General features: G+C 42.5%; 1 protein-coding gene across 1 annotated transcript in view; it reads left to right on the forward strand.

Moving 5' to 3' along the window:
- The window catches only part of LOC133017930 (piezo-type mechanosensitive ion channel component 2), a 65535-nt gene that overhangs the window by 12225 nt on the left and 33680 nt on the right, over positions 1–19630 (forward strand). The window contains exons 4-15 of the mRNA XM_061084186.1: positions 3309–3351; positions 5780–5942; positions 7518–7776; positions 8240–8453; positions 12357–12531; positions 14351–14470; positions 15731–15766; positions 16770–16887; positions 17079–17260; positions 18011–18241; positions 18794–18914; positions 19271–19464. Coding sequence (XP_060940169.1) covers positions 3309–3351; positions 5780–5942; positions 7518–7776; positions 8240–8453; positions 12357–12531; positions 14351–14470; positions 15731–15766; positions 16770–16887; positions 17079–17260; positions 18011–18241; positions 18794–18914; positions 19271–19464 — 1856 coding nt within the window. The remainder of the gene's footprint in view (positions 1–3308; positions 3352–5779; positions 5943–7517; positions 7777–8239; positions 8454–12356; positions 12532–14350; positions 14471–15730; positions 15767–16769; positions 16888–17078; positions 17261–18010; positions 18242–18793; positions 18915–19270; positions 19465–19630) is intronic.

The raw sequence follows: 19630 nt of genomic DNA on the forward strand, positions 1-19630 counted from the left end.
CATTAAAACAACCATAATACCCCCGAAAAATACAGTTTCAGGGAATTCTGAGGCTATTTCAGAAACATGAAGTTATTCTGTATGTCTGTGAGGAACTTTAAACCACGTCTGCTGCACGGCTCCACATCTGGACTGTTTATAAAGAGCTCTACAGATGCTATTGTCAGTCAGCTCACCTCTGAGGTTCTGACTGAACATGTCACTGGATGAATTGCCATGAAATTGGCTGCAGACACATTCATGGTTCTCAGAGGTTACGCCCCCCGGATGTTTCCTGCTGTTCTCACCATCTCTTAACATTTGCTTTGAGTGCCTGTTTGCCCGTGTTAGCATTTAGAAGGTTCAGTGAACACATGCCACGGACATGACTTTTCTTTCCATTGCGGAATATTTGAGGGTAATTTGACTCACTCTGACTTCAGACACTTAACCAAAGTGGCGGAAGGTAACTGTTGTGCACTGCACAGTGAGAAGGGAGTGATTTCAGACTCTGTTTTGGTCTTGTTAAGTTTTTACATCTTCAGAAAATAGCCGCGGGACTGAGAGCACCAGACAGAGAAGGGGAAGTGGTAAAGTGTTTACAGACTAACTCACATTGTTGGTTTTTGGTCTTTTCAAGGGATTTGTTAGACCACAACAAAATGTAAAACCAGTGGCATCAAACAACGGGAGACACCTCGAGCCGAGAGGTCAGAGGTCAAACGCTGCAGCGGATCCTGGACTCGCTGTGTGATATCCTCCTGCGCTCTGTCACCTCATTTCCTGTCCGTCTTAAATGTCCCTGTGCAATAAGTGCAAGATACTCCACCACCCCCCAAAAATCAGTGATCATCCCTCTGGGTTTCTGCATATTGTGACCAGGCGTATTTAAGTCTGAGGCCCATGAATGCAGCTTCGTCCTGGTTTTATAAACAAGCTGAGTAACTGTAGCCTATATGTCAGTATTTAGGTTTCAGGCTTTACACAATAAAGCTCCATCGTCACTTGGGTGAATTACACATCGAGTCATTATCATAACGGAGTCGCTGCACTGCTCAGAATTGCCTCACAGTGAACAGCTGGTGGATCCTGGCTGTCATCGGACAATTAATGAGGAGGAAATCTAACATCACACACACACACACACACACACACACACACACACACACACACACACACACACACACACACACACACACACACACACATGATGAGCTAATCTGAGGCTGAGGAGACGCTGAAGAAGCTCTTAATCTAAATATGTGTGTGTGGAAAGTAAGCACAATATTTTTCATGCATATACATTTTGGACGTTGGCTCCATTGTGATGATTTATATACATATTGTTTGGATTTGCTCTTCCTGAAGTTAATGTCATCCTATCCTTTTTATTGCATATGCAACAGGAAGCCGCACATTAGTCTTTGTCCACTTGAATCCACCCCCTACATTTCTGAGAAAAAGCCTTATCTCAGATTTTCTATATCTGGTGTTCAGCCCCCTGACACCCTTTTCCTTTTGGCAGCCGAGTGTAAACAAGGAGTCCTCTTCCTCCACGGTGAACCCCCCCCCCATCAGATGACTTCATGTAATTTCCTCTATCCGCTGTGGCCAAATACACCATTAGAGAAGTAAACCGAGTTGTGTATGAATGAGAAAAGCTTTCCAGCACAAAGTGAACACCTCCAGCTGTTGGAGCAGGTCAGCGACTGGTCACCAGATGAGGTGGAGTCGTCTTCCTCTGGAGTCGGGGGTCATTCCGCCGTGCTGACTCAGCACGGTGGGTTTGGATTACCCGTCACCAGATGGGTGGAGCTCACTACACTTCAGATAATGTTGACTAAATTGCCAGGGAGGGACCGAACAATATAAACCACAGTCACGTTAAAATGTTTTCATGTGATATCTGGGCCGTCATCGTCCTTTTGTAGCTGCCTCCGCGTCCGTCTGGCCTCTGAGAAAGTTCAAACAAACCATAAGTACCAGAAAGTTTGATTTGCCTCTGATATCTGACGGCAGTTGATATTTCCCTCGGCTCATAAAGGTTGTTTGGAGACAATCTCCTCAGGGATGGACCTTCATTAACACCCCTGGTCTCTGTGCTCGACCTTTACCGCTCCTCCGCATCCACACACACACCCTGTTCTCCAGATATGAGACATTCACTGACTCCTCTGTGATGATAGTTACGAGGGGCTGGAAAGTTGACGCTGCACATCACCGGTCTCTGTGGAAAAGGGCAACGTGAATCAGAAAGGGTGCAGAGCTGTGCTGGGAGGTTAACGGACCAGTAAGAACAAAGGGTGTTTTATGATCTTAATATTAAGTCTAAAGGAACGACAGGTATTTTTGGGTGCTCGGCTTCGGGAGGAAAGTGGACTCACCTCGAAGGGAAGAAAGTCTCACACACTGTGTTACACAATCCTTGTCTCTACCTCCCGTGGATAAGACTGCGGCCCCAACTTGGCGTCCGTCCTGAGTGATTTTTCCCTCTGACACCTGCAGGCTCAGTTTGGGCTGGAGGAAGTCAGGTGTTGCAGATGTTTAACTGACTGTTTTTCCTCTTTTTGCCTTAAGCTTCTATTTCGAGAACCAAACGGGGCATTAACCGAATCAATGGACTTTATCAACCTCTGTGGCACATTATGAGGTTTTTACAAAAACACACCAGTGGACCTTATTTCCTCTTGTGCAGGTCTCTGGCTCTGCTCTTCATCCAGTCCACTTAACCCACTCTGGCTCGTAGATGATGCATTTGAGCAGCCGTGGATCACTTATTAGGCTGTCGACCCAAAACTTACAGTTTATATTAGGCTGGTCTGTATTATTATCATTATTCTACAGTTGATCTGTCATATCTTAGTTCTCCTCACTGTGCACAACAACGGTTCAGCTCCTACTTAATCACCCAATACACAAAGAGTAAAACCGGATATATTGAGTCGAGATGCTCGAGTCACGGACTGATGCTGAGTTTTTCTTTGGCAGCAGAACAAAAGCAGAGTTGAATACCTGGAAATGTTTCTCCGGGCGCCGGAGTGACGCTCAGGAACACTTCACCCCGAACGAGCTGCGGAAACAAAGCTCACGTGAAACCTTTCTTGTTTTCTTGTTTACTTGACATGTCGGTTCTTTTTCTCAACAGAGATTATGTTTTCCTCACCTGGAGATTAAATGTAATAAAGGAAAACAATATATTTTATTGGCTTTAACGAAGCAGGAGGGTGGTGCATAGTATTGTAAATTTGAATAATAAACTAAGAAGTAATTAGCTGTTTATACACCTGAGGAGAAAGTTTTCTTCTCATGATTTTTCTCTGTGTGTTCAGGTTCCACGTGGGAGAAATCCATCCGACAAATTGGCTTTGAGAGGTAAGAGTGTAATGAATCCATCGCTTCCACAACATTGAAGTCATTCGTTTAACTAATGATGTATTTATTTCATTTTATCACTATTTCTGAAACTCTTTGTGACATCCTTAATATTCTCCTGACGTTAAGGCAGCATAAAATATGCAGGTGGGTTTGGTTTAATGGAGCCATCCATCTCCCGGATGGGTTTCTTCACGAGGTCTCAGCTCAGTGACCGGTGCCTGATGACAGGAAGGGTCAGCTTTATTATAACTGATCCAATAAAATATAATGATACCTTTTAATGGTCCTTTTTAAAAAAGGTGTATTTTTCATTTAAAGTCCCCACAGAGAAGTCCTAATACCAAATATCAAGAGATGTAGTTCTTTTCTTCTAGTTATTTTACAGTTAGGTGGATACAGAGTTTCCTAAATATATCAACCTCACAATAACATCAAACATTCCTTTTTGCTGACAGGATTTATAAATGTGTCCTTGAACACTCCCGGTTGACAGGCGTGTTCTTCAGAGCTCTTGCCGTCTGTCTCCTCCTCACACCCCCGTGATCGTATTAGATGCGGTTGCCTGAGTACGGGAATGTCCGAATGTGCCTCGTCCTTTCTTTTTTCTTCTTTCCAGTACTCAACGGCCCCTCAGTGGAGGCCGGTTTACTGTAAGTGGCGGAAGTTGAGCTGTAAACATTTCATCCCCGCAGCATTTACCTGTTTGTGTTGAGGAGCGTCCACGGTTTATACAATATTTACAGCCGGAGTTGCTGCAGAGGCGGACGCTCTTCAGCCTTTTACCGCCTGTGTGGAGCAAAATGGGGAACTGGAGCTCGATCTTTCTCAAATCTTTTATAAAAACCTAATATTTAACTGATGTGTTGGACTTGTGTCGACAGATGTGAGCGTGCAGTGTTTTTGTAATTCTCTCACATGCTAAGCAGGGGAAAGTCGGAGTCACCGAAGCAGCTGGGGCTCAACCTCGGAACGGTTTCCATCTCTTTCATCCATGTGAGGATGCACAACAATAAGCCTCATGGAAACAGGCGTCCTTGATTAGATTAAACTACAGCAGCGGCCCGAGCTCCAACTATTTATCTGAGTGTGCGTTTTTCCACCGTCTCCATTAGCACTTTGTTTTCAACTTGTTAACTTTTGGAGGCTTCAGCTCCATCCAAGGGTTAGGGTGAGATGGGTTCTGTTTAAAGTGACCAGTTGTTGTATAAATCTTCCCACAAACATTCACTCAGCTTTTTTCTTACTCCGCAGCCCGAAACCGCGGAATCATCGGTGCATTTCATTTATCGTAAACAGATTAATTTCACTTTGAGCTCAGCGGGAAACGTAAAGAAAACACTTAAGCTGCCCGAGCACAGGATGCACGGTGATTGCTGTTTAAAATACAAACAGAAATTTGTCCGGATGATAAAAGTGAGTTTTAGAGGTTTTGAAACCTGCTTGCGATTCCAGGGACAAATTTTATTCGCTTTTACTGGACGTGCAATCATGACACCTCGTGAAAACACGTCCTCAGACAGCACACATGCATCTCACTGGATCACTGGAAGCCCCATGTTACCGCAGCTCTCCAGGCAACAGTCGGCTGCCACTGTTTTACTTCCTGTTTAAACAAAACCTTGTGGTATTTAGTTAGAGGTGAGCAGACAATAACATAAGAAATGTTACAAAAGCTTTGTTTCCCACAGAATAGGATTTGGTACGACTTCATATTACAGCAGATAAACAAAGTGCTCACATTGTTTTCAGCAAACTGGGATAAATATGAACTCATTTCACATTTTACATGCTGACTTTTTTGTTTACGCTGCTTTATTCAGATTTCCACGGCACGAAACATGTTTCTCAGTCTCTCATGACCTTTTTGTCTGAATGGAATTTTTTTCTCACTTGTTAATAGCGATACATTGAAAATCTGCAAGCCTCCATTAAAGTGGGTGGTGTTCCACATAAAAAGCTGCAGCATTCAACACGAAAAACATATAAAAAAAAAAAGAACAGCTGAGTAACGGAAAAGAATCCGATTCCCATGCGTTCATGTGAAGACGTAGTGTTTTCTGAGGGATGTAATTGCTGCAGTAATATCTGCTCTGGTGTTGTTTGAGTGCAGCTGCAGTGTTCGTGCTTCAGGGGGCGGAGAAGTGACCAATTTCTGTTTCGAATCAAGATTGAGACGAGCAGAGGGAGGTGACATGTGACAAATTGCCAAAACCAGATTCAGCTACAGGGCCGTGTCCAAGTGAACTAACCCAACAACCAGGAATCCAACTGTTTCACGTTAGCAGTGATCGTCCGTGACTGGATCAGTTTACTGTCCCCTCTCCCAATGGACGTCATTTGGTTGTGATCCCGGCTTGTGACATTCCTCCTAATCAGTTTTATTTGGGGGAGATACTGGGAATCATCTCTCTTGTTTGTCCCCCAGCGTGATTGGTGCAGATGCGGGGAACGGCATCCGAGTGTTCATCCCTGACATCGGCATGTTCGTGGCGGGCTTGTCCATCTGGCTGCTGTGCCGCAGCCTGGTCCAGAAGAGGCCGCCTGAGGACATGGCTCAGGACAACACTGACTTTGAAGCAGAGGAACAAGTGGGTTTCATTTATAAATGACATCGTCTTGGAAACAGCTTCTGACTTCTGAATTCAATCTGTCTGTCCACGTGTCTGTCTGACTTTTTTTAATTTTACTAGCAGTCCAAAGCCCAAATGTAATCGTTTTACAAAGACGAAACAGAGGAAGGAGTAAATTATCATTTAATTAATTGTGTGGTTCTCAAAGTGGTTACAATAGTTCTCATAACTCAACGGAAATAAATTATATTTGAAAAAACGTTTGACACAAAGTTGGTTTGGCCCTTTCCTTAAAAATACCATTATGAAAGTGTGCCATGGTTTCATAAAGTTTGGAAACTGCTGGATTGATTTATTAATCAGCTAATTGATCCAGGACTTAAATTGAAGACAAGAGTGACGAATTATGGGGGATTTAAAATGTCTTTTGTCTCTATATTCCCTTTGTCACTGTCTCTATCACGCTGACTTTCAGAATAAGAGCTTGAACTTGAGAGAAATACCTTAACCCATTGAGGGAACTGTGTCCTTTAGTATTCTAATAAAAATGAGGTTGGTCTAAAACACCCACATCAACATCTTCACACAAACAGATTTTAGATTTCTGAACAATGCAAAGGACTTTTTCTTTGTCAGAGTAGAAGCTCTTGACAGTTCTCAGCAGTAATACATAAAGTTTAAATCTGCCTTCACATTCAATGCAGTCACACAGAAAGCTTCACATTTGCTGCTCATATTTACTGAAGCTCTTTCTGCTTCATGAATATCTTTACTCGCTGAAGAGTCCTGCAGAGCCGAGGGTCTCGTGTCCTGCACGATACGTTTACTCTCCACACTTAATGAGCCCAGAGGAGCAGAGCAGAAGTTTGAATAGCGAGATCCCTGCGGGTGTTGATGACTTGGAACACAGCCTCCATCCCGTTGGCAGGTCTTTGCTTCTCTTTATGACTCTGTGTTAATTAAAGCCACATTCCCTTTCACTTCTACTGTGCTGCTCACGCTGGCCCAGATGGCTTTGTTCTGACTTACTGAGGAACAGTAGAGAATTCACGTGGAGACCCTGCGTTGCTCAGGCTTTTATTCCCGTCAGTTCGGCTTCTGATGTCTGATTTGAAACAGGGCTTCTTCTACCTGCTCACTTTGTCTAGTGCCTCATGTGTTATTTATAAATCGCGGTGAACCGGACACACACCAGCAACCACGGAAGAGTGGACTGTATTAGATATCAACCAGCATGTGAAAGGGGGACTAATGCCTGGAGCCACAGACCACAGACTCTATATGTTTAATTATACTGAAAGCCAGAGCAGCACAAACCCACAGGATGGATATGTTGTACTATATTGATATTAGCTATCTTTATTTATAGATGACTTTTGAATAATTCAAATGACAAAAGGTAGAAATTCATATAAATAAGTTCATGAACTCATCAGAATTAAAGGACAGTAGTTATAAAAGTTACAAAATCATTTTTATTTACTTGGTTTATTATGGTGGTGCTACCTGTCTTCAGCACCATGGAGAGCTCTCACCTTCATTCATCTGTCTGTCACTCACAATCCAAACACCCCCCTCCCTTCCCCCCCTAAGGATGAAGAGGAGAAGCTGAGCCTGGACGACAACATCCTGCTCGAGGAGGACTTCGAGGCGGGGTACGAGGCCGAGGAGGACGAGGAGCTCGAGGAGGAAGAGGAAGAAGAGGAGGAGGAGGTGGAGGAAGAGAAGGAGAGCACAAAGATGAAGGTCCTGCGGTTAGTCGCGGAGGTTGCGTCCAAAGTGAAGGAGATCATCGGGAACTTGATCACCACCGCGGGGAAGGTGGTGGTCACCATCTTGTTGGGAATGACGGGTGAGATGTTCTTCATGTTTTAAACTCTCCTCCTTTAGATCATTTATCAGGTTTCTACTCTCTAGGTACGATTCTCTGGATTCTAGTTTGAGAAAGTTCTGTGTTTTATATTGTTTGAGGGCTTGAGGCATTTTCAGTTAAGTTGAATAGTTCAGCACTTTTTCTCTCTGTCTCTCTTGTCTCCTCTGCAGCTTTACTCCATCAATCTCCAGCTCCTCTGTGCTCTCACTCTTAAAATAGCTCTTGGCTTTTATTTAGGAGTCTTTAATCTTCAGGTTGAGGGTTTATAATAATGTTAGAATCCACAAGAAAAATGGAGAAATAGTATTTACTTAAAGCATAACTGTATTTCCTGCTCTCTTCTTCTGTTAATCTTTTCAGAGAAGTGGTTGTTGTCAGGTAAAGAACAAATCTTGAAAACCCTTAAGTGAACCTGTTGTATCCACTGTGTGTGTGTTTGCAGGCATCATGCTGCCCTCCATGACCTCTGCCGTGTACTTCTTCATCTTCCTGTTCCTGTGCACCTGGTGGTCCCTGTGCCGCACCTTCGACACGCTCATCTTCAGCTGCATGTGCGTCCTGATGGCCATCTTCAGCGCCGGACACATCATCGTGCTCTACCTCTACCAGTTCCAGTTCTTCCAGGAGTCCATCCCCCCCGGCGACGGCTACATCAGGTCAGTCCCGCGTGGAGAAGACACAGAATTCAATCACTCAGTCTGTTTCTATCCTGTTTAAATCAGCTGGTTTGTGTCGTTATTTTTCTTTTAATCAGTCACATCATTCAGAAATGAAAAATGTGAGAGGCTGTAAATTAAACTTTGTTGGCACCGCTCTTCCCAAAGAGATAAATCAACAGCAACCAAATTCAGCCAGTCACCAAATGACAGTGAGCCAAAGACACATTTAGTTTGTCTGTCACTCTTGTAAATGGATTTTGTTGAGTTTATACTAATGCTTTTACGTAATATTGTGACAATACAGACTGTACACAACGTGAAATCAGTGCCTGAGCTCCTTTGACTCAGAAATATTTACTGGGCCCAAAGCAAGTTGTTTACACGCTAATAAATATTTACAGTTGTAACAAGCAAGAAGGCCAAAAAAAAAAAGAAAGAGCTGAATCCAGTTGAGAAGCATCGATATCAGAGGCTGAGCTTTTAGCCTCTTCACTACAACCAGTGTTGATTCATTATGCATGAGAGAGGAGACAATCATCTGTCTGTGGCCGCAGCGGTGAAACTCTGCGGTTGGAGAGAAGCCACACGGTCGCACATCTCGCCAACACGCGTTAGTCACGGCTGTAATGAAAGCAGACTCACTGGAGGGGGGTGTACCCGGGTCACTACTCACAGTGTGTTTGATTTACCAGCTGGAATGCAGAGAATTATGTTTATTTACTAAATACAAACAAATACTAATCAAGGTTTCCTCCATGTTTGACAAACAAGCAGTTCTGCTTCAACACATTAGCGGTTTTACTGAGGTCTAATTAATTAAAATGGTAAATACCCAGAAATATACTTACCATTATTTCACCACTGGAATTCAGCAAAGTGAGTCCACAACTTTTCCAAGGCTTCAAAAGTTTAAATTAAAAAATGATACCTGGATACATGAATAGAATATTTATGAGGAAACAGTTTCTTAAAATCTTAAAAACGTGAAATATTCGTGTTAATCTATTATTTCTGGATTATTCTTCATCATTTTGACGCCAATAATACGGAGTAAATATTTTTGTTATTAATGTATCAGACGAAGAAATAAATGTGGCTGAGGCTTGATATGTTTTACAGTTTAATCATAAACCTTATTAACGATGACGATAAATAAAAAGAAAACACAAATCCAACCAAATATATAGAGCTTTTTTTAAGAAGCCTCCTCTGAGACGTAGACAAAGAGCAGAGGAACATACATTCATCCCGAATGCCCTATTAAAGCAGCATAAAATCCTCTCAACAAGAAATAAAACACACCTTCACAACAACGTTTCCATTTAACAGTTTGAGTTTTATTACTGTGGCTCTTGTCTCCGTGCCCTTGGTGCTGGAGGCTTTTATTGATCTCGTGGTTTCTCATTTGAAAGCTGTGCAGCCGTGTGTCAGGGCCGAGGCTATTTACAGCTATGTTTAGCCGAAGCTGCCTTGGACAAACCTTGCCCGCTCCCATTCCTCTCCGGCCTCCGAGGGCAGATAAGGTTTGATTACAGCGCTGCATTGACAGGTTTTCTCCTTTAGAACTCCACCTCATTAGAATGAATGGACTCCTCACACCGGCTCACGCTGGCAGTGGTCGTGTGCACAGTAGAATGACCACAGAGTCACACCAACGTCTAAATCAGAGTTTCCCTCGGTGAGATCCAAGATAATCTCACAGACGAGTTTTTCTTTTCCTGTGAAATACTGGAACACTTTCACCTGTTTGGACCTTTTTAAAAATCATTACAGTTACTGGAGTAGATGTTTTAGGAGCAAAGTCAAAGAAATACAAAATAGTTTTCTCTAAAATCTTAAAACCTTTTAAGATATTCAATATTTTCCTCTTTTTGGGGCTCTAAAATCTATACGTTTCAAAAAATATTTCCTTCTTTCCTCTTTTCATAGCTTCTAAAACTTTAAATTTAGTAGAATACTGGATACTTTTCTCTTTTAATGTAGTTAAACACTGCACACTTTCCTCGTTTGGGTTCTAAAATCTTAAATATAATGAAATCCCAGATAACTCCCTTTTTTTGGGTTCTAAAACCTTCAAACTTACTTAAGAAAGTAATTGGTACTATCACGTTTTTAAAGCTTTAAATTTAGAAAACATATTCTACCGATATAAAGCAGAATTTTGTCTTATTGATGCCTCTTTAACACCATCTCTTTATTTCCATTCTTAAGTTTCCTGCTGTGAATATCTGTGAGGTGGTGTAATCTAGGAAAAAACCTCTTTGAGTGTTTGAAGGCCTAAATTTGGAAAGTTTCCCGCAGCCCTGATCTAATTTGACGGGTCTTTACACAAACAGACCGACTGTTTCATCATCCGCCGACTCCTCGTGCGTCGTGTTGACTTTCCACACCGCTGAGGTATTCCTGTCGGCCGCTGTTTAAAAACTGAAGCTGAATGTGATGAGTAAAGTATCGCGTCCTCCTCGGCTGCGGCCGGTTTCCTCTCTGGATCCTCACCGGGAATCTCTAACGGTTGTAATATGTGAAGTCTGCCCATCGGACAATACTCCACCTCGGTGCCTGCCCTGGTCCTGCTTGTTGACAGTGACCTTGCCGCTGGGCCGGTGCTGAGTGACGCCGTTGAGAGGCCTGGCTTCCACTCCCCTTCCTGCCTCACAATGGAAGTCCCCAGTCACGTGACCGGCGGAGCCTTCCCCAGCTGTAAGGAGAAACCGTTCAGGAAGTGTTGTTGGGTCGGAGGCTGGCACTCGCTCCTCCACATGGCGTAAAAAGCAAAGACTCTGGAGGCTTGTAAATCTGCGAGTGTGTCACTGGGAGACGTCAGCGCACTTCCTGTTGAGCCGATGACCTTTGTTCTGTTGAGAGGAAGAAGCTCTGAGTCACATGACATCCTCGGTACAAACTGAGCGTCGGTGCATTTCCCAGATTCCAAGGTGGAGGTTTCATGTTGGAGTTTCAGTCGGCACCATCAGACTGTAACTGTCACATCCGTTGAATGTACCTGTACCAATATGTAATAATTTTTTTATTCCCTTACGTCCATCTGGCAAAAATACAAAAATACTAGGAAGAACAAGTGAGAGTATAAAGTATTCACAATTTTAATAGAATAAAAACATACAGAAGATGTCTAATCAATTATTGTTGGATGGTTTCCAGGATAAAGAATGAAGCTGTTTTTTAGAAACAAGTCAAACATCAGTAAAAAGCTAATTTTACATGCTTAGGTGAGGAAATTATATAATTTTCTCAACTGGGATACGATGATAAACTTGAGAAAAGAGAAGTTGTTAGTTAGAAAGATGAAGAACCAAAGGACTCCTCCTCTGAAAGCACTGACTTGAACGGCACACTTATCCTAATGAGAAAAGCTGAATCCACTGATTGATGAGTCGGGTCCAGTTCAGATAAGATTTAAGATCAAACCTTCAATATTCTGAACTGGATCCAGAGTAATGAACGGACCAGAATCACTTATCTCAATGAGAACAGCTGAATCTACTGATCGATGATGCTCGTCTGTTTTGCTCAGTGAAGGAGACGCCAGGTCCCTTCAGCCCAGGCAAGAAAGAAAATTCTTCTATTTGAAAACCTGGAACCTTGAGATATTTTGTCTTTTTGCTCGAAAATTAGACAAAAAATGTATAATTGGTTGATTATTTAAACAGTTTTTGCTGAATCATCGTTGCAGCTCTTATACAGACAAAGAGACAAAGTCCTTTACTGGAATAAAGTCTGATCTTAATCCAAAATCAAACCCTTTTATCCGTTTATGTTGATTTTTATGTGATTAAAAATGTCAAGCTTTGTTAATGACCTACATCTGCATTCATTCCCATATTCAGTGTTGTGTTAATTAATTCCCAAAGAGTTAGTTCTTGTGTGTGTCTGTCTCTGCAGCACGTTCGGCATCTCCCCGGTCGTCCAGAGCAACTGCTCCTACACATGGAAGCTCATGGTGCACCCGGAGCGTAAGTGGTTCCACTTTGTGAATCCCATCATGCTGCTGCTCCTCTACTACACGCTGGCCACGCTCATCCGCCTCTGGCTGCAGGAGCCCATCGAGCAGCTGACGGTGAGAAAAGAGCACACTGGAAATGCAGCGTGGACGCTTTTATGTCCACGTTGTGTCATTTGTCGTTAAATGAAATGTTTTAAAAAGCCCCAGAGTCAGTGGCCTCGGGACCTAAAAGGACAAAGAATGGTGTACAGTCTTAAATCTGATTTACGTATGTATTTGTAACGGGCTCTCAGGGTGTTTTACTCCCGGGTTAACTTAAACTGGGATTGTTATGATCATGGATTCTGCTGTAGGAGGCTGATCAATCATTTTTAGTGGAGTTTCAGTCAGAAGCATTAGACCTATACAGCAAACACTGAGACTCCTGTTCGCTGAAGGAGCGTGAAAGATCCTCGTCTCAGAGCAATTACTATAAATTAATATCTGCTGCCTTCAAAAATGTGTTTAAACGTCAATTAGCTCCTCTGCTTTCAAACGCCTCGAAGATCTGGACCAGTTGCCGTCAGTGGGGGGTCAAAGATCCTGACACCTCCATAAATACCCAAAAGTAAATTCCAGACAGTGGACCGAAATAGATTCAGATTGAATTAAATGTGCATCCACGTGGCCTCGAGCTCAGAGAAACCACATCGATGAAAGATTCCAGAACGATCCGTGTCTGTCTGCGTCTGTGTCATCTGAGAAAGAGTTTGACTGGTTTCACAAAACGTGAAGCAGAGATGCAGCTTGGATCTGTTGTGCAATGATACACGTATTTTAGATTGTTAGATTGATGAATTAATATGTAAATAAGTGTTTTCTTTCACCAATAAAATGGAATTCAAATCAATTCACTTCTACAATCTACAAATACAACCAAACCAAAAGTAGCTGCATGACCAGGAATCCGAATGAGAAGATGTCGCTGCCGCTGTGACGATCGTTGGACGTTAATGTGAAGCCGGCTCCTGAACTCGGCCTCAGACCTCGAGGCTCAGCTCCTCTGTCCTGTAATGGAGTTATAGATCAGCGTTTTTATAGAGGGGTCAATACCTCCCTGTAAACCTGTGGGTCTCTATGCACTATTGATCCCTCCATTCAGAGGTGTGTGTGAGCGTGTGTGTGTTTTCACCTACTCTTACTCTTAAGCAGATACTAATAATAAAACATGATTACAACATATATCACCAGTAGGTTTTTTTTTTCGATAGTGGAGAAACCAGTTTGAGATGGAGCTGATTTGACAATTTCCCAATTAATTCAGTGCTTGATTTGTATTTAATTGTCTGTGTTAATTCAGCAATACTTGAAGAAACAAAAACATAATAATTCAAATGGATTGAAGAATCCAAAGGAATGAAATGTGATTGCAGAGGGAAAACTAAGAAATTACCAATCACACATTAACATTAGTGTAATAATGACGCTTTTTGTGAAGTAGAAAAAAAGTGACTAATAATGTATATAATACTTTGCTGCTGTGTGTGAATGAGTTCACCAAATTATGTTTAGCTTTTCTTTAAAAACAAGATATCGGAAATCATCTAAAAAAATCTGTTTATCTAATACTCTGCCCTAATATCTCATCATACAACCTGTTGCTATATTTCTAACTTATTTCTGTCTATTTTTAAAGATACAAATACTTCCTGAAACACGGGAAACTGCATAGGGACCAATAGACAATCATATTTATCATGTATATAAATAAAATCAATGATAAGAAATGCAGATAATTTACAGTAAAACCTATTTTCCTCTTTTTAAAAGGTCGTCCTACTCCTCCTCACTCCCACACTGTAGACCAACATTCAATAGAAGCTGATTAACAAGAGGAGACTCGGCCCACAAGCCAGTCGCTCAGATATCAAACTGTCTATCTGTGTTTTTTCAGGACGACAAAGACGAGGATGTGTGCGAGGAGGAGGAGCTGGTCGGGAACAGAACCAGTAACTCGGCCAACAGGAAGAGGCAGATGTGGTGGGAGTCACGCCAAGGAACTGACGAGAAAAACGTAGGTAGAATCCGGAGGGTTAATAGATGTGTGAGCAGCAGTGGACAGGTCATGAAGTCACAAAACGATGCACAGTTCATTGTAAAGAATGATCATAATGGTTATATTAAACTTTATTTATGCAGCACTCTTCTTAACCATGTTACAAAGTGCTTTACCAGAAAGAAATAACATCAGATGGGTCGAAATGACTAAATTCAGGTTTTTATTTGGATCTGCACCAAATTTCACCCACTTTTTTTTATCAAAACAACCTGTCTCCTAAAAAAGTGAAACAAATCTTGGATCCGCTCCTCAGATCTGCACCAAAACTAAAGGTTCCTTCCTTCCACCAAGTTTTGTGATATTTCGTACTGTAGTTTTTTCATAATCCTGATTTCAAACCAACCGACAGAATGACAACATAACCTCCCTGGCAGAAGTAACAAAGGAACATGAGCAGAAAAACAAACAAATGATAAAATAGATAAGATCATCAACATATAATCAGGATAAGAGCAACACTTTCATAAAAGGAAAAGTTTAACAAAGCCTGAAACGATTCTGTCTTTGTTCATTAAGCAGCAGGTTCCACGATGTGGAGGCTTTAATAAAGAAAAAGCTTGAAACATAACAACATTGCTTTAGAAGGACTTGGGATAAAAAAATCTGCCTTAAAAATATCCTCAGGATGTTTTTTCCCCAAACATGTGAAATGTTTGACTTCTGTCACCGGCCCTGGCTGTAAAAACCCAAACACATTCCTCGTTGCATTCTTTACAATTGATAACTGATGTTACCCTCGAACAATATGACTCAGTTGAGCTATTCAACAACAATAGAGTTCACATGGAAAAACGCTGTTATATGTGAAATACGGATTTAAAAAAATAACAGGAAAGGGACTTTTTTGCTAAACTGTAAACTTTAGGCCGTGGCTGTGTTCTCGAGCTTTCATAACAGACTCATCCCTGGGAAGGTTCAGCTGTGGATGCACGTGCACACACTGACCTTGTTCCCATATTAAGGTCTGTAGTCTGTCTCCACCGGCCACCTCCTGAGGTTTAAATGCTTTTAGGGTGTGCAGCCGCCGCAGATGAGCGATGGGCTCGATTTACAGAGGAGTGCTGCTCGGCTTTGTTCCTGCTTATCAGCGACTATAAAGAACCAGGAGGCCTTTGACTTCAGCAGCTCATCGATAACACACCTTGTCTCCTATGCTCTTTTCTCCTCCTCCTCCTCCTCCTCCTCCTCCTCCTCCTCTTCCTCTTCCTCCTCCAGCTCCTCTCCACCCAGGACGGCATCAGTACGACTGAGGTGGGGGCTGCTCTGGATGTGTCTTAACTCTGTGCATCTTATCCCCCCCCCGCCCCCCGCTCACCCCTCAGCCCTGCAGCAAGAGAAGGAATCTCTGCAAAGTGCTTTTCCTACTGCAGCCTCTGAGCCTGTGCTTCACGTTTCCCACTAGTTAACAACAAAGCAGCGGCGCTAACTCTGGTTTCACACTGTAATGATAGTCACGCTAAAAAATCTGAATTCACCAATTTGTCAAAAGCCACAACTTTTAATGGATAGAATCACATTTATTCCCAGTTCACAGTCTTTCTCCATCTACACTCATTGGTCCTGTGCACACTGGCACTGAATAGAGCCCTTGTTAAAGCAGCTAAAGCTAATATGCGGCTTCAGCAGTCGGATTTAGCCAAAATACATAGAGTTTTTATTACCAGCTTTAAAACGTTGCAGGGATTTTAGTAGAAAAGTAGAGGAGCAGTGAGAGAGCACAGCTCCGCCAGGGCCCAGCAGTCCCTTTATGAAATCACATCTAAATCTGCTGGATCGGGGGTTTTATTTGGATGTGCACCAAATTGCACGATTTCATTGATCCCTTGATCCATGTAAGAGGAAATTGGTGAAAATGTCAATCTAGCCAACAAATAAACAGACCGGGGGGTGAAAACATCCCCTCATGTGGAGGGCATTACCCCTTTTCTGTCATTATCCCTCAGCAGCTTCTCTGCAAGGCAACAAAAAAGCTGTAAATTTTAGAAAATACATGAAGCCTAACATTAGCTTAGCAGAGGAGCTGCAGATTTTATCACAGCCACTGAGAAACTTGCCCATGTAGGGATGTGACACAGAACGTGCAGTGTGAAAAGTAGAAACCTTCCCTTCACCGCCAGGCAAAGACAAAGTTTAACAAAAGAAGCAAGAAAAGCAGATTATCTATAATTTGTTTCTCGTTGTCGGGCAGAATTCTGTCCAGTTGTTTGATCCCGTTAAAAAAAAGCACCTTTAAAGTTTTACTGCTGATCTACAGAATGTGCCCACCTCCAACGGGACGTCTTTTGAGTTTGTCACAACTGAGAATGGACCGGTCTGTGTGGACTTGTACTCCACCCCCCAGTATAAAATGGACCAGCCCAACGACGGTACAGGTGGGCACTTTACTCTTTGCTACGTGATAAAGAGTTTGAAAATGTAAATGTAAGCTTCTGTTTTTTGATTTTGTTGTTCAGATACAAGTGATTTATAGATCTGGATTTAATTTAAAGACAATTTCTCAGGACACAAGATCAGCGTCGCCATCGCTATTTTAGCAAAGGCTTGTGTTTCTGTGTCCAACCAGAGAAGAAGGATGAGTGTGTGTACGAAGTTAATTTACCCCCGGAGGAGTCGGGGCTGGACGACGGAGAAGAGAAGACCGAGGAGGACGAGGACGGGATCAAGCAGCGAGGAGTCAGCGCCATGGTCAAAGTCTTTCACTTCATCATGAAGCAGAGCTACATCTGTGCTCTCATCGCCATGATGGTGAGTGATGCTGTGTCACGGGGAGAACGAGGGGTCGAAGGTTGCAAGTCAAAACATCCAAAATCAATTTTTTTTGTGTTTTGGAGCTAAAACAATGAAGATGTGACATTTGCAGTTTGTATTGAAAGTTTAATGGGACCTGAAATCCGCATCATAATAAGAACCTAACAAGTTTAAAGTAAAAGAGCTACTGGAAAATTTGGTAAAAGCCAAAGACTCCAGCCACCTTGATCAGGTTCAGTTAAGATGACCTTGAGCAAGATGCTGAATTCCCCCAGCCCAACAGGAGAAAGCTGTGGTTGTACTGGGCAGCGTCCATGACTGAATATGCTGCAGGATCATAGTAAAAAGATCATCTGTTCTCAGTTAAACATTCCTGGATGAATGATAATAGTTCATGACTTGGTAAATCTTTGTAGAAATCGTAGAAAGAAAGGAAATGAAAGAAAAATTGTGAAAAAGAGAGAAACAACCACAGCGGAGGACACTGGGGTGATGTTTGTGTTTTTTCTTTCTGGGGGTTTCTGCAGTTTCAGGAGAGTTTAACAAAAACACTTTCATGTAAAACTTTATTCTGTCAATTTAGTTTTTTTCCAAAACAATTCTGGAAAATGTTTCCTGGCAGCGATACAGGTGAAACCGAGAGTTATCAGTAGGTGCTGAACGCGAAGCTGGAGCAATATCTCGGCTTCAATTTCCGGATCTGAGCCGAACGTGCAGAGTGTGAGTTCCTGTGGTTGTTCTCCTCAGGCCTGGAGCATCACGTACGTCAGCTGGTTGACGTTCGTCTTCCTCATGTGGTCCTGCATGCTGTGGATGGTGAGGGACCGGCGGCGCTACGCCATGCTGTCCTCTCCCTTCATGGTGGCCTACGGGAACCTGCTGATAGTGCTGCAGTACATCTGGAGTTTCGAGGGGATGTCAGTCGTCCCGGGGTTCTTCGTCAAGAAGAAAAACCCGTTCCACTCGCTCTCCTCCAAGGTCTGTGAAGAGTTTAGTTAATGTTTTTACACATCAATAATCTTTTCTGTTCATTGTTGATTTCTTTCCATCTTTAAAACGGATCCTTGACTTGATCCTGTGATAAGAAAATACATTGGTGTGGTTCTATAGGATAATTACACTCCTCCTGCTCTGAATTCATCTGATACAAGAGGACAGTCATACAATATTCTCCTATAGGAGGAGGCCATGTTTGTAGTTTTATCTAAAATCACATTTCATACATCAGGAGGTCACCACAGAGTCTTTTCCCCTCTTTCTTTATCCCTCACGTTACAGGTTTATTAAACAGTACCATGAAGTGCACATGCTTTGTATTTCACATCCGGGGGCCGACCTGTACTTAAAAGTTTATTTTAAGTCCCAGACATGTCTGAAAGTTTAGATAATTTAATGTAAGTTTAAAAGGTCCATTCTGAATGAGTGTATAAACACAAGGTGACTTCTCTTAAATGAAAGTGATTTGTTGGTTCGTCCCCCCCCCCCCCCCCCGGGCTCTTCATGTGTTTGGTTCAACATGTCCGTGTGTAGGTCCTGTGTCTGCTGAGCTTCTGGCTGCTGCTCAGACAAACGCTGATGGAGAGAGTGGAAAAACAAAAGGAAGACAGCGCTGGACTCTCCGACGTTCATGTAGTGGATCAGGAGAAGAAAGGTAAGTTATCTGCGCTCTTATTTAGTTTTTTGATAAATAGTAGAAACACAAGATAATATTGGTATCAGCTGCTTTCTACATCTGACCTGTGAATATTTGACAAACCAATAACTATTAACAGGTGTCTAAACTGAGTAGGGATTTTTCTACTACTACTTTTCCAGGTTTCATTATTTCATTAAATGTTTAGTTCTTTCCTGAGCAACAGGTTAAGACATACAGATATATGGTTTGATATAATCTAAGACAAAGTCATGCATGGACAAATAAAGGTGAGTTCTCTGAATTGACCAATAGCCCATCGGAGAGTTTCCGTGAGTCGGTTCTGTTTTCTGATTCGCTGCTGTGGTTTATAGAGGAGGAGGAGTCTGAGGACCGCGGCGAGCAGGACACCATGCAGGTCCTGGGCAACATGGTCATGGCTCTGCTGGTCAAATACTGGATCTACATCTGCGGTGGGATGTTCTTCATCGTCAGCTTCGAGGGAACCATCGTCATGTACAAGATCATCTACATGATGATGTTCCTCTCCTGTGTGGCGCTTTACCAGGTAGCGGAACACACCAGGGTCAAAGGGCATCAGTGCATCACAGGTCACATGAATACCAGCAAATTCCAACAGAGACATTTAATATCTATGGGAAATTGTGGATCTTGAAAAGAAAAAAGTTATTTGTTTCCTTTACTTTGCACGAATCACCGCACCCAACACGTTT

Source organism: Limanda limanda, chromosome 13, assembly GCF_963576545.1.
Source record: "Limanda limanda chromosome 13, fLimLim1.1, whole genome shotgun sequence".
Classification (NCBI taxonomy): Eukaryota; Metazoa; Chordata; class Actinopteri; order Pleuronectiformes; family Pleuronectidae; genus Limanda; species Limanda limanda.